This window comes from Strongylocentrotus purpuratus, unplaced genomic scaffold (genome assembly GCF_000002235.5).
Source record: "Strongylocentrotus purpuratus isolate Spur 01 unplaced genomic scaffold, Spur_5.0 spur5_scaffold_5, whole genome shotgun sequence".
NCBI lineage: Eukaryota > Metazoa > Echinodermata > Echinoidea > Camarodonta > Strongylocentrotidae > Strongylocentrotus > Strongylocentrotus purpuratus.
Window position 1 is genome coordinate 26,530,136 of NW_022145611.1, and position 13,541 is coordinate 26,543,676.

General features: G+C 39.9%; 1 protein-coding gene across 1 annotated transcript in view; it reads left to right on the forward strand.

The window, feature by feature from the left end:
* LOC115929609 (serine/threonine-protein phosphatase 6 regulatory ankyrin repeat subunit A-like) overlaps positions 1 to 7,720 on the forward strand; it is a 33,343-nt gene extending 25,623 nt beyond the window's left edge. The window contains exon 3 of the mRNA XM_030999148.1: positions 7,627 to 7,720. Within this exon, the coding sequence (XP_030855008.1) occupies positions 7,627 to 7,720 (94 nt within the window). The remainder of the gene's footprint in view (positions 1 to 7,626) is intronic.
* Positions 7,721 to 13,541: the final 5,821 nt, after the last annotated feature.

The window sequence follows — 13,541 nt, forward strand, 5'->3', positions numbered from 1 at the left end:
TTCAATGTCGATATATTTAACGATGTGGTAGACGGTTAATGCAATGGTTTCTTTGACGAATTGTAATGATGTACGCCAAAATGTTTGATTGAAGGTCCACTGGAGCTGCTCAGAGTACCCATGAATAAATAGCATGCAACTAGATATCTCTGCGCTTCTACATACGTGCGAGATCTATGATCGCATGTAACAATTCCACGCCCCATCATCTCGAGTATCCTGTAAGCAATGAGGTGAGTTCCTTCATTGTCGTCTTCTCCAAGAACATATTTTCCCTGCTCTTCGAAGATTATAGTGCCGTTCAAAGACCATCGGAAAGTGATATTGTCGGTACTTCTAACTTTGGTTGAACATTTTAGATAGCCTCGATCACCCTTCACATGGTAATCGAGAAAAGTATCAGCTTCTAGAATTCTTTCTTGTGAATGCAAAGTATACTAGATTCGCAGTCAGGATTAAGGCTTCATCTTCGTGCGTAACTGTAATGTGGGAGTTGTGCCGAGAATTCCCGACGGGGTTCCATGCCTCGCATGTCACATTAAAAACCTCTGCATCTTGCACTGGGTTTACGACTATGGTTAAATTCTGTGAATGGGAGCTAAATTGTGCAAACGCTTTTCCTGGAGAACAATAACAGTTATATCCCGCTACCTCTGGGTACCCGGTTGCCAGACACTGGAAAGACATGCTAACTACCAATGACCAAGGCATGTCGGCTAGATATGGAATGAACTTGACCAGATGAGGATTGGTGACCTTATAAACGGACCTAAGGAGCAGTTTACACTTCTAACAGGAAAGTCTCTGCTCGTTGCAAGACAGAATATCCTTCCGTTGGGTAGAGATCGTGTCACTGTGACGGTTGCAACCAGTGTGGATGCTGCTACATGAGACAGAGACGATTCGTTCCTTGACGTTGCTTTCAGCCACAGCCACCTGAGTGTAGCCGGGGATTGCTCTTAGATGCTTCACATTGGATGTCAAGTTGATCGCCATCTTCAAGGTCAGTGTTGACTGGTCCGCTGCAAAGCAGTTCAGTTTCCCTCACGAAGTACAGTACATTCAGCCTAGCAAAGTCAGATGATAACATTTCACCTGGTGGATCAATGAGTACTATTGAATATTTATACAAAGCGTCCATTTCCCTTGGGACGCTCTGAATGGCGAGTCTGGACGTAATCTGTCTTTGCTCTATGTCTGATTGTGTTGTAATACTAACAAAGGGCTTTTGCTGGACATTCTCTGTATTAGGTTCATGGTCTTACCGTTTACCCAGTATGAGGACACGGACGCAAATGGAACTCCAGTTTTAAGGGTGCACACAAATGACTTCGATTCCCCCTCTCGTACGGTGACATCACTGGGTTGTGTTACAAATTCATAATCATTCGAGCATAAGGAATGCATTGTATTATGTTGAATAAAAATGTACATCAATAATAAACGCAATCCTGCAAATGGAATACAACATTTCCGAAGGGCGGAATAATCCGTTACAGAAATAGAGATCGCTATGATGTTTTCCTACTCAGACTGCTGTGACCTAAATGGTGATTTATTTTAATGGTAGCGTTTGTAGGGATGTATATCAGTTTTTTAAAACAATTTTTTACATTGAATGTTATATTTTACATGAAATGATAAAGTAGCGCTATCAAACTAGAGTTGCAATGAGCAATAGGATATTACAGAGAAAGGATCGATACTTTAACAGCAGTCTTCGTAGTTTGACACTTCACTTTCTTTAAGTGTTTTGATCGAAACTCTTTCTTGAACTTGAGTAGATAGGTTTCGAATGAAGTAATAAATTAATTTTCTGTAGTGTCATTTTTGTATTTGAGATTTAATTCCTTTGCAAGACAGAAGTGATACTTCGTTGTTGTTGTTTTCTGGTGTAGTGGGGCAGGTACGCGTTTAAGAAAAGTCTCAGTGTTTATTCCCTAATTCGCAACTTAAACGTGAATAAATTATTTTCAATTTTGCCTCCCTACCCTGTAGCATAATCTGAAAAACATGTTACATGTACATGTTACATAATACATAATATACCTGTATTATGGGGAGCACCAAGCTTCGACGGCAAGACATTGCTGTGCCATATAGCTCCCCCATGTCATTCAAAAGGCAAAGAACGGGCAATCAAAAAGGAAAACACGAAAGAGGAGAACAATTTTCTCAATTAAAGGAACTTTAATCATATATGTTTCACTCCAATACATTAACACACGCTATGTCATAGCTTATCAATCTTTCCGTAAGGATTAAACAATTTTAACATAATCAATTTGTCCAATACCTTTACAGGCCCAAATTCACTGAATGACAAAGATTAACGATCTTTCATACTGTCTTTCACGTATCCATCCCTGGCAGTCTGAACGCCACCTACCATGATTCTTTAACAGTCTATCAGACACACCAATTTTCGCGGCTGTTGTAGCTCCGCCGCTTCAAAGACTGTGCATATGCCAACACTTTTGGGGTTCAGACCTACTTATGTTTAAAGCATCCCGCAACAATTTAACATAATTGACTGGTCTAAAGAGAAATTTCTAATCAGAACCATTATCCAGCCCTGCAGTAGACAATTACTTCTTCAAGGCCAAAAATGGACAGGTAGGTTAATTAATCGCACCTATGAGAACCCAGGCTCCTTACCTGTAATTATCAGTTTTGCTTTTCATAATGAAAATGCTCACATGATAGACATACATATCTAAGTCCCACCTACGGATACTAATCAGATCATCAAAAAGTAGAAAACCAGCATAAGCAATCAAAGTCAGAGCACACAAGTGAATATAGATGAAACATATTTATCCACAACAGCCTTCAAGATTTCTGATGTGATAGGTTCTTTCTTCACAATGGGTTTATAAACCAACTTTTTCAAACCTTGCAGTACAATATGTTAAAACGTACATTTACCTTAGAGTCAAAATACCACTTAAGAGCATAAAATGCTTACTCCATCCTGGAATAAGGAGCTCCACTTTGAAATAAATGAATAAGATATTTACTGATATCCTCTGGCTCTGCGATAACTGAATTTACCTTATTTTGCTTACACCACTCATCCCATGCTAACAAGGCTCTCTTTTTATTTATAATTCGTTCTACCAGCTTTCGAAGCTGTCAAGATCCTGGTCAATGTTATTTCATACCCTTCCTGTGGCGAAATTCTGGGGCATATATAAAAGAAGCACATCATATCTTATCATATCATATCTTATCTTATCATTCCCAAAAAATTGATTTATACATAACAGAACATACCGTACAACCCAATACATAGTTGACATCAATAGCACTATGCATACCGAGCAGGACCGATCATGCAATCCTCTCATAATCATAAAGACATCCGTCACCATCATAATAATGCTCTACAGCAAAGATGGAACACCATACTTCAAGAGGTAGCTATGCAGCCTACCTCAAGCCATGCGGCTGGTTATGAAATAATTCAATCTGTCACCATGTTCTGCAACATAATGAAACACCATACTTCAAGAGCCAAGTGGCCTTCCTCCAGCCATGCTGCTGGTAACAATGTAATAAAATTCCAATACGTAATACTCGCTTAACACCATTAAGGCGTAAAAATAACACTGGGCTGTGGAATTTTATAATACCAAAAATAGAATTCTTGTTTCTGCCTTGCACAAAAAAAAACCTTCAGAATTATCAAATGTCACCGAATCTGTTACTAAGAAACAAAAGTCACTATGTTCCGAAAACAAGAGGGGCCAAAAAGGAGCTGAAGGCCAATATGGGACAACCAGAGTTCCCACAGCAAGGCACACGTTAATGTGTTTCAAAACGTGTCCAATACATTCAATGGGGGGAACCAACCATTTACTCTCACCTGCCCAATCACAGGAGAACGCATCAACTTGAGCCGAATAAGGACACCAATATTTGGAATTAAATTTGGCGAGTTTAAAGTTAAGATCATCTGCAAACCTATCAACGGTATGATGAGGACCCCATTAGTTATCCATGAACTTAACAATTTCAACAGAAACTCCCCAGTCATCGAAATCAATGATACGACTAAGTGCATCTGCACTACGGTTCTCCTCTCTGGGAACCTACTGAACTTGTAAACTTATATGATTTTCTGTACACGAATTAAAAGTGTTCAAACTCAGTACATGCAACTCTGCAATCATGCTACCCTTCGCCACAATCGAAATCACACCTTTGTTATCTGTGAATACCTTCACAGTCTTATTTTGCAAATAAGATACAGATGCTTGTAATGCTAACTTACTGACATAAGTTCCCACCAAGTAGAGCTTTTTAACATTTCTACTTCAGTCCAATTTCTTACCATTTCATACCATCACACTTACTAAATAAATTCTCCTTCCAGACAAATAACTCTGTGATCAGGTCATTATCACTACGGATATTATATGTTTTATCCCAATGATCTCTACTAATAATATCATGATGCATAAATCTAGTCTTTAACTGAGTCGCAGTACCAACGACTGGGTACAGAAAATTAATCTGAACAGCAAGAGCTGCAATTTTTCGTGTTGTAGCCTGTGGTAATTCTGCCTGAAATACATCACTCAGATCCTTCATTCTCATTTGAATTATCTTAATATAACCCACACTGCTGTCCCGTGTAACCAAGCCAATCCAAGGACTGGACAGGAATCCGTTAATATTTCTCAACATTTAGGTACCAAACCTGCTTCCAGTATGTCATCTTTCACTGTCTTAGCTACAGCCTCACATGAATCAAAGGAAGCCGCACGCCCCCATCCTTCATCTAAATACAAAACCAATGGTTGACGATCGGTTCAAGACATTTAGTAAACACATAATGAGCTGTAGACAAACCGAAAAGCAAACTTGAAACATAAAATATCTTGTACCACTTCCAAAATCCCAACTGAAACCTAAGAAGCAGGTATGCTCGTGAAAAAATTCATAATGATGGTAACCCAACTTTAGGTCAAAGGAAAACATAAAATCTCCCTTTTTAAAATAAATGCTTCATTTAATCTTTGAATTTAATTTTGTTCTTCCACAAATACGTATTCACAAATCGTAAATCAAGAATCAGCCTCTTTCTACCGGAGCTCTGGATTAACATCGATATAGGGTTAACAACATGAGGTGCAATAGCAGACCAGACTCAACAACTAATTTCTTCTCAAGTAGATCATTAACAGCTTCAGTGACAAACTCCGGATAAGACAACGCGGACTTATTATTTCTCAGTTCCATTGTAGTGGGGGTCTGTAAAAATGGTAACTTGTAACCGAGCTCAATAATATCTAGCACAAACTGAGATGCACCAATGCTTTTCCAAAACTGCATAGACGCTTTAAGTCTACCTTTGACTATCGGCTCAGAGCTACCTTGCTCTTACTCAAAATAATTTTTCATGTACAATTTTAATTCATCATACCCTGCATTTTCTGCGGAAGCAACACTGTAGGCTTTGCTATTGCAGTAGATCGACGTCTGTCTCTACCTTTCCCTTGCTTGTAGATGGACATGAATTAAATCGTGCACGATTCACTATGCAGTGATGATGAACCGGCTGAACTTGCATTCTTCTCCTGCTGCGCTTCAGTCTTTCCAAACTGTGAGTGAAGGAAAGCAACCACCCTGGTCATAAGCATGATTTACACATTAATTATGCATACATCAAATAAGCCATCGATCTGTACTTCATAATTGTAGAACATTATACAATGTGGGGATCCCCCACCATTCTATATTATCTTCAAATTTGACAAATACCATGCGTGAGTTACAAAAGTTAAAACAGATTATTCTTACCTTGCTCACTCTGTCTACGGGCAGAGGAACACCTAACGCCTAACGCCTATCTTGGAATGAAGAACCTTGCTTTCTGGCACCTGGACAAAATCTTCTCCAGTGACCTTGCTTCCCACATGCGGAGCAATAATATGCTGGCCTTGGCCCACTGTCAGCCCCCGCCAACCATACGTGGAGGAGTTGGCGTCACCCCCAACAGAGAATTTAAAAAAAAAAAATAACGCCAAACCCACGAAAATAATTATCAGGACGTAGAAGAGCTTGCATGGATCGAGCACTCTGTGAATAGCCATCACTCTTGTGAGGTTTGCCCTTAATTAGCAGCTGATGAGGACCGAGATGCCTTGCGTTTTTTCGACGTTCGTGCCTGAGCTTGCCTGATACGTTTATCATCCTCAGAGTCGCTTGCTAGATCATCGCTCAGGTATTCATCGACTGTTAACCACCCTATATAGAACAAAAATAATTGCTACTTGCATAACAATTCATCCGTTTTAAATTAGCGGATTGAACAATCCACCAAAACCAGCTCGCTGAAACGTGTCAAAATGAACGAACAAGAATTTATACATTGCATCAAAAATCTCCGCTATGCACACTTACCCCAGTGGTATGCAAGCATTTTAATTAAGAATCATGCATCATTCACAAGACTTATCTAGCTTATACCAACGTAAGAACTTCTCGCATATCCATATATCTTTTAACCTGCATCAGAATTAACAGCGAGTCTGATCAACTTCTTTCTCTTCTTGATATCAGCGATACCCTCCTGAAGGTTTGAAAAGACGGAAACCTGTTTACCTTCTTTCAAAAAGGCCACACCCTTTTCCAGCTTCTCCAGCAATTTTGGAATTAAATTCGTACTGAACCTTGTTTCTCTTTAAAAGGAAAGGACAATTCGGACGCCCTTTCAAGTTGTTCTTGCTGTCTTCTTTCACTTAGAATTAGAAGAGTCAAAATATTGCCAAGGGCCTCATTAATAGCGATACTCACAGCTGACGGCGTAAGAGCTCCAGACTGAGAACCAGATGGAGCTTCAGTCCCCCACTTGTGGTCCTGTTCTTGACTAATATCTTGATTCGACATTGTAAAAGTAATCGAATTTATTCTCACATTACCGCATATTAATGTGCACGAGAACCGAAGAGAAGAAGCGCAGCAATTAGACGTCCGTCCTGCAGCGTGTCGAACTAGGTCAGTGAGCTCTGCAAGCTCATCGCAACTGAGTACTCCTAACACCACCTGTTAAACATTCTTATGCTAATCGGTTAGCCCTGCTAACAATTAAAAATATATTATTCTTCATGTAAACCTTCCCCTGAAATACTACAGATCAGAGTGGAATCAGCTCAAGGAGTTAGATACTTGGCCTTATCCAGTAGGAACGTTTGAAAAAGCCATCAATCTATCATCTTCACTTATTAATTTGTTTTTAGATAAGATGTTTTATTTCGCTCCATCTGTTTCCAACGTGTCATGTTTGTGTGTTTTCATGGAGCATCCTTGGCTTCCAGAGAAGAAGTGTTGAAATGTTTGTCCAGTGCAAATGTCTGTGGATAAAGCAGTTTATAAATAGTAGTCTCTTTCCATGCACGTTTAAAACGTGGTACCTGGTTGGGACATCATCTTGGTACTGTAAAACTTCCGTACATAACTGCATCATTAGGAACAACAATGGGGATAGTTCACGTAACCGTGGTTATATCGATGACCGTTGTCATTTGGGGGACCAACTTTCCTTCCATAGGAGAACAACAAGTCTATGAATTCCTGAGGGGGGAGATATGCTACTGTATTTTTCTACCAATGCTCTAGTTCAAAGGAAGCAACCTACTCCTACGACTTGTTTGCCCCAGATCAAGACTGTGCCGTCTGCATCGACGGGATCATGGATACATCTTGCCTTTAAGCAGGACAACGAGATCGAGTCCTGGTGCATTTAATTCGAAATAGAACTTCAACGATGGTGTCTTTGCTGCTCCAGAGGATGGAACGCTCCGATAGAGGATTCCACAACCTCACCATGAGGAAAAATGTCGGTGCCCATGTAGCTAATCTACTCCGATTTGTTTACATCGAGGATCTGTTTCCTCCCGGTGAGGCAAGATGTGATCTCCAATCCTCGACGTTTACCTCGACATGGAAAGAACTGTACTGTACCGCAACGGTCGGCAATGACGGCAAGGGTAATCTCACTTGCTTCCAGAACTCTACTGAATGCGTTTTCCTGAGCCCCGTTAGCTAGCTACTCTCCAACCCATATATCAGCTACCTTCTGGGTGGATATGGACTATTCTGTAAACTGCTGTTCGTTTGCTACTGATGCTTCATTGACTCGTCAGTCTTGTCGCCACTACACATATTTTCCAGCAAACAAGGATGAGTGATAGCCGTTCAACTCTGTACCATAATGTTAGTGAGAGTTGAGTAATCCTGGACACCTTTTAAGAGCTTTGTAAATGAACGATCAAACTCAGTCATTACATTGGGACCTTTACCACTACTGACTTTAAGGGATACCCTAACTAGTATTATATTTCATTGGCTTATCAAATCTGCGTGAAATAGACCACCAATCTTACAAAAGGCAAAGACAAAAGAAGTGTCTCGATACTAATTATTTCGTTGACCGGTTGAGAATAATCTCAATAGTCAGATTTAAAATTTCATACATAAGTTGTTGCATGGTAGGACAAATATATTGCATTGCCCTACCTAACAGCCCGAAATATTATATGCAATTTGCATGTTCACTTCTGAAATATGCCAGGAGTTATTCATAACAGGTGAATGAAAACATTCGTATCGAGGCACTTCCCAAAGACGTATGCTTGAAATTTGGTGAATTAAGAAAATGGCCTATTCCGGTCAGTAGGTATAGCCAAATGGGTATGAAAACTATATTGCACCAAAGTCATTCTAAAGGTAACCTTATGAACCCCTTTCATTAAAACTCACATATCCACACACACACACCACACACACTCACACAACACACTCACAAACTCTAACACAAAGATCGTTTAAACACTTTTTCATTTTAAGTTTTAACTTAAAGGTAATACAAAGTTTTGGTATGGGGTCATGAATTTGGTTCAAATGAACATATTGGAAGCATGCGATCCTACAATATTCAGTGATCGTTGTCGCGGTTGAAATCGAGTTTAAAGTTATGAAATTGTAAATAATACACTCTTTTTGTTGTATAGCTCCCTGTCAAGGTCAATATATCAATTAAGCTATAAAACAATGTTTCTTGACTAAAATCGACCAATTTGCTATTCTTGTTTGGAAGTTATATATCACATCTACATATTCTGAGATTTTCATGGTCGCAGCTACCATTGTACGGCCGTAGGCGCTTTTTGAAATTTATCAAAATTTACCGGGAGCACCGGTAAATTTTTATATTCAATTTTTCTCGAAAGCAGAAGTGTTTTAGAGGCTAAATTTTCTAGTGCTTATAATACATCCACAGGGGCATCCAAATATATCCAAATTGTAAAGAATCACTATCCACCCAATTTTCAAAATTTCCCAAAACTTTGTATTACCTTTAAGACCCCTTTTTTGAGGCCGCCAACCTAGCCAAGCATCGCTTATGATTGCGGTTTCCTGCCCTTTTTCAACAGATAGTTTGGATAATAATCTAAATTTATAATCAAATGATAAAGAAATATTAAGTTTCGTTATCATATGTACATATGTAAAAAAAAAAAAATCGTTTTGACATGAAGTTATTATTGTTTGTATATTTTGTATTATACCTTATCGTCCATACGTTTATATGTTCTATGTTATACAGTTATTATTTGGGAAAATGCAGAAATAAAATAAAATAAAATAAAATGTGAATCCTACTTCTCTTTTTGTTCATAAAATGTGTTAAAGTGGATATAGTGTAATCAATACTGGGATTTGGAATGCATAATGCGGATAAATGCAGAGTATCGTGCAATTCAGCTCTTTGTTTATGGTATTCATTTATCAACCCTGCATGCAACAATAAAGCGAAGTCCCTATACAGTCGGTGTATATCTTTCCGAAAGAGAAGGAGTCGATATTTGATAATGGAGTTCATGTTTTTAATTTCGTGGATGCTTATTCAATCTGCAGGTATGTGAATTATGTATGATTGTTTTTAATCCGTTCTGAAATTGCAGTAACATATATTTGAATAAATAGCATTTTATTTCCTCAGTCAAAAAGATTTTGAATACCATTTCAATAAATACAAACTATCGTAAATGCTAATTGTGGACTTTTTTCTTTGTTGTCCTATTTCACTGAACATTAAACTTTTAAGAACTAGCATTTTGACAAATGAAACGACTTTTGAATACTATATAAATCTTTAACAATTCCATAGTCTCGATCGTGTTTTCAATAGTTGTTTAAAACCTTTATGATATTGTGGATGCTATTTCTGGCTGCAGGTACATGAATTCATGATTTGAAAAAAAGAACATTTTGTAAGTCTTCAAATTTCATTAAAGAAGATTTTGTAAGTCTTCAAATTTCATTAAAGAAGAAGAAGAAGAAGAAGAAGGAAGAGCAGAAGGAGGAGAAGGAGTAAAAGGAGGAGTATAGGAGGAGAAAAAGAAGAATAATGTTACCAGGTAACTCTTTTTTTGTAAATGTGATGGCGAATCAACATCTTTACCTGTAAGAATTGTTTTAGTGAAACACATTATTTTTTTCAAAAATATAGTTGCCCTGCTCTTCGAAAGTTATACATTTAAAGACTTACAATATCAGTTAAGTTTTATTTTGTATTTTGTGTGTGTCCTGTTTTATCATTATTATTGATGTTGTTGCTTTAAATTGGTTTATTTTTTTACGCCATCCCAGGTGAATCAGCCGGTACGAATTCATACCAAGTCCAACTGATCTCATGTAAGAGTTTACCCACGACATCAGTGCAGACGATCCAACTTGTCGTCAAATGGGGTTCCCGCCAAATTAAGGGCCATAAACATGGCAATGTCGAACATTCCGCATGACCAAGAACACCCAAGATCTGTACAAGACCAGGTAACTTCTGACCGGGGGGTTGGTATGACATATTGTGTAGGAAATGATAAACTGATTTAGAACTTAATGGGAGCGCCTGGAAGTATGACACCTGTTGTACACAAGGTGTCATTTGCCTGACGCAGGACTGCGTCACTAAGTGACCGATTTTAAAATGAAATGGTGTTTGATAGATCCACTTTTTCATTCCCCGCCCTCGTTTCATTTCTTGCATGAACCAGGTATACCTTTATGTATTTTTGAGTAAATCATATTCTCACTGCAGTTGTGTGCAGGGACGCCGATTTCTTTTCATGGCCGGGGAGGGGGGGGGGGAATCGAAAAGAGAGGGACGTTAGCAAAACATTTCCCCATAGGGGACAATATTTGTATAACCATGCAGGTAGGGACTCCTTAAACGAGCAAGCAGAATATTCATTTTTGTAGCACTGATCTATTTCCACAACTCTTAATCTTGTAAACATACAGTGTAAACTCTGCTTACGTGTTACCAACGGAATACTGATTTTCTACAATATTTACTTGTACGTTTTACGGGAGAGCGTAACGACCGAGCGTAACGACCGAGCGAGAAGATTCTCTCATTTTTATTAGTCTAAACGCTGCACTCTTGGGCCCTCTAGAGTCCAAAAGTTTGTTGCGGTCCTTATTCAGTATTTGCAATACATTTTTTGTGTGCACTCATTCAAATTTTCCGGGATCCCCCCTAAAACACAGAGGGGGACGTGTCCCCCCGTCCCCCCGGGAGCGCCGCACCTGGTTGTGTGATACAAATAATATCTGATCCAGAGTCCGGTTCACAATAATTATGATAATAATCTTGTTTACACAGGGCATCAACAATTATCATTACCCCATCAAAAATCATCACTACCCCATGCACCAAATGCCAGGTGAACATTTACATCTGGATGGAGAGTGACGGGAGAGTGGCGAATGTAGATAGCCAGAGGGCACAGTGCAGAAGACTAGTGGTCTTGTAACTGGAAGACCCCGGGTTCGAAACCGAGTCGATGCGCAAGTGCTCTTTAGAAAGGCATTTAATCTTCATTACCGAGTCCCGGCTCGAAAAGGACTTAAATGATAAAACCTTATCCCAAGAAATAACTTTACCTATTATGAAAGATTGATATTATATATTCTTGCCCATTAATCTACCAATCACCACCAAAGTGTATACGAGGGTCATAAGGCAAGAACAATGTACAGTTTCTCAGCACGAGATGGGAAACGCTATTTTCTTGTTGACGTGACGTACAATGTGAAGTCGTTAAAGCCCCATTGCACTACTTATAGCTACTTGCGCCCTCTCTATAGCAAACAATGCCAAATCGGTGACCATTGATCCCCATGTTTCCTCTTTTCTTATTTTAATTGAAAGCTAATTTGATGAGATAACGACCAGTTAGTAACCATACAAGGAGGTCTAACCCCTCCTGTCGGATTTTTCAACTGCTGTATTTTAGTATTTTTAAATGAATTGGTTACAACTATTGTTCCCCTGTTATATAGTTTTCACCAAATATAGTTTCTATCTTCTCAGCTATGATTTATCCTCATTGAAAAGAAAAATTTGTTATTGATTTCTTAAGTCTTTCCAGTAAAGCTTGGTGCACAATTCATGTACAACTTCACCTGTTACGCCCATTTTCAAGAAAATTGCTGCGCCCATGTCATGCTAAAAGGCATCACATAATTCCAAGTTTATCTTCATTTATATATCTCTTGTAAATTTTCGTAAGGAATATTATACATCAAAGGTCAGGAATACATCTCATTTTTCAGAATATCTACACTTATCCTTTAAAGCCATCGGCCCACGGGTTTCTTACCTACAATCATAAGCATACGTACATTTTGCTTTCTAAGCAGTCCGGTAAAAACAAATACTCAACACTTGGATTAGAGTCACGTGACTGAACCACATGGCACCTCCATGGTCAAGAGTTTAACTTTCTTGAGCCGCGAAATGACCCCCGAGGATCTTCATTCAAAAGCTCCATGATAACCACTCATAGGAATGCATTCAGATTTTGGGGTTAAGCTACAGTCCCATATACGTCCCGGACCGTCCCGGACCATCCCGGACCCCATCCGGGGTGATCCGGGATTCGGTCCGTGTTGACACCGTGTTGGCACCGGGGTGGTCCTGGATGGTCCTGGATGATCCTGGATGGTCCTGGATGGTCCTGGGCGGTCCGGGAGTCGACCCCGGATGTTTTTGATGGTCAAAAACTGCCGGGGTGGTCCGGGACGGTCCGGGACAATAGTTTGATCCGGGGTGATCCGTGTAGCCACCGTGCTGGGTCCGGGGTCATCCGTAGTGGCGCCGGGGCGGTCCGTGTTGATCCGTGGCAGTCCGGGAGTGAGTTATTGACCGCCCAGGACCATCCAGGACCATCCAGGACCATCCAGGACCACCCCGGTGCCAACACGGTGTCAACACGGACCGAATCCCGGATCACCCCGGATGGGGTCCGGGACGGTCCGGGACGTATATGGGACTGTAGCTTTTAAAGCATCACACTTTTTTGAACAAAACATCCCGGACCATCCCGGATCACCCCAGACCATGGTCCGGGATGGTCCGGAGTGGTCCGTGCTCGTCCGTGCTGGTCCGGCTTTATATGGGACTGGGGCTTTACCAGCGTGAAACCAATTAAGCCCCAGTCCCATATAAAGCCGGACCAGCACGG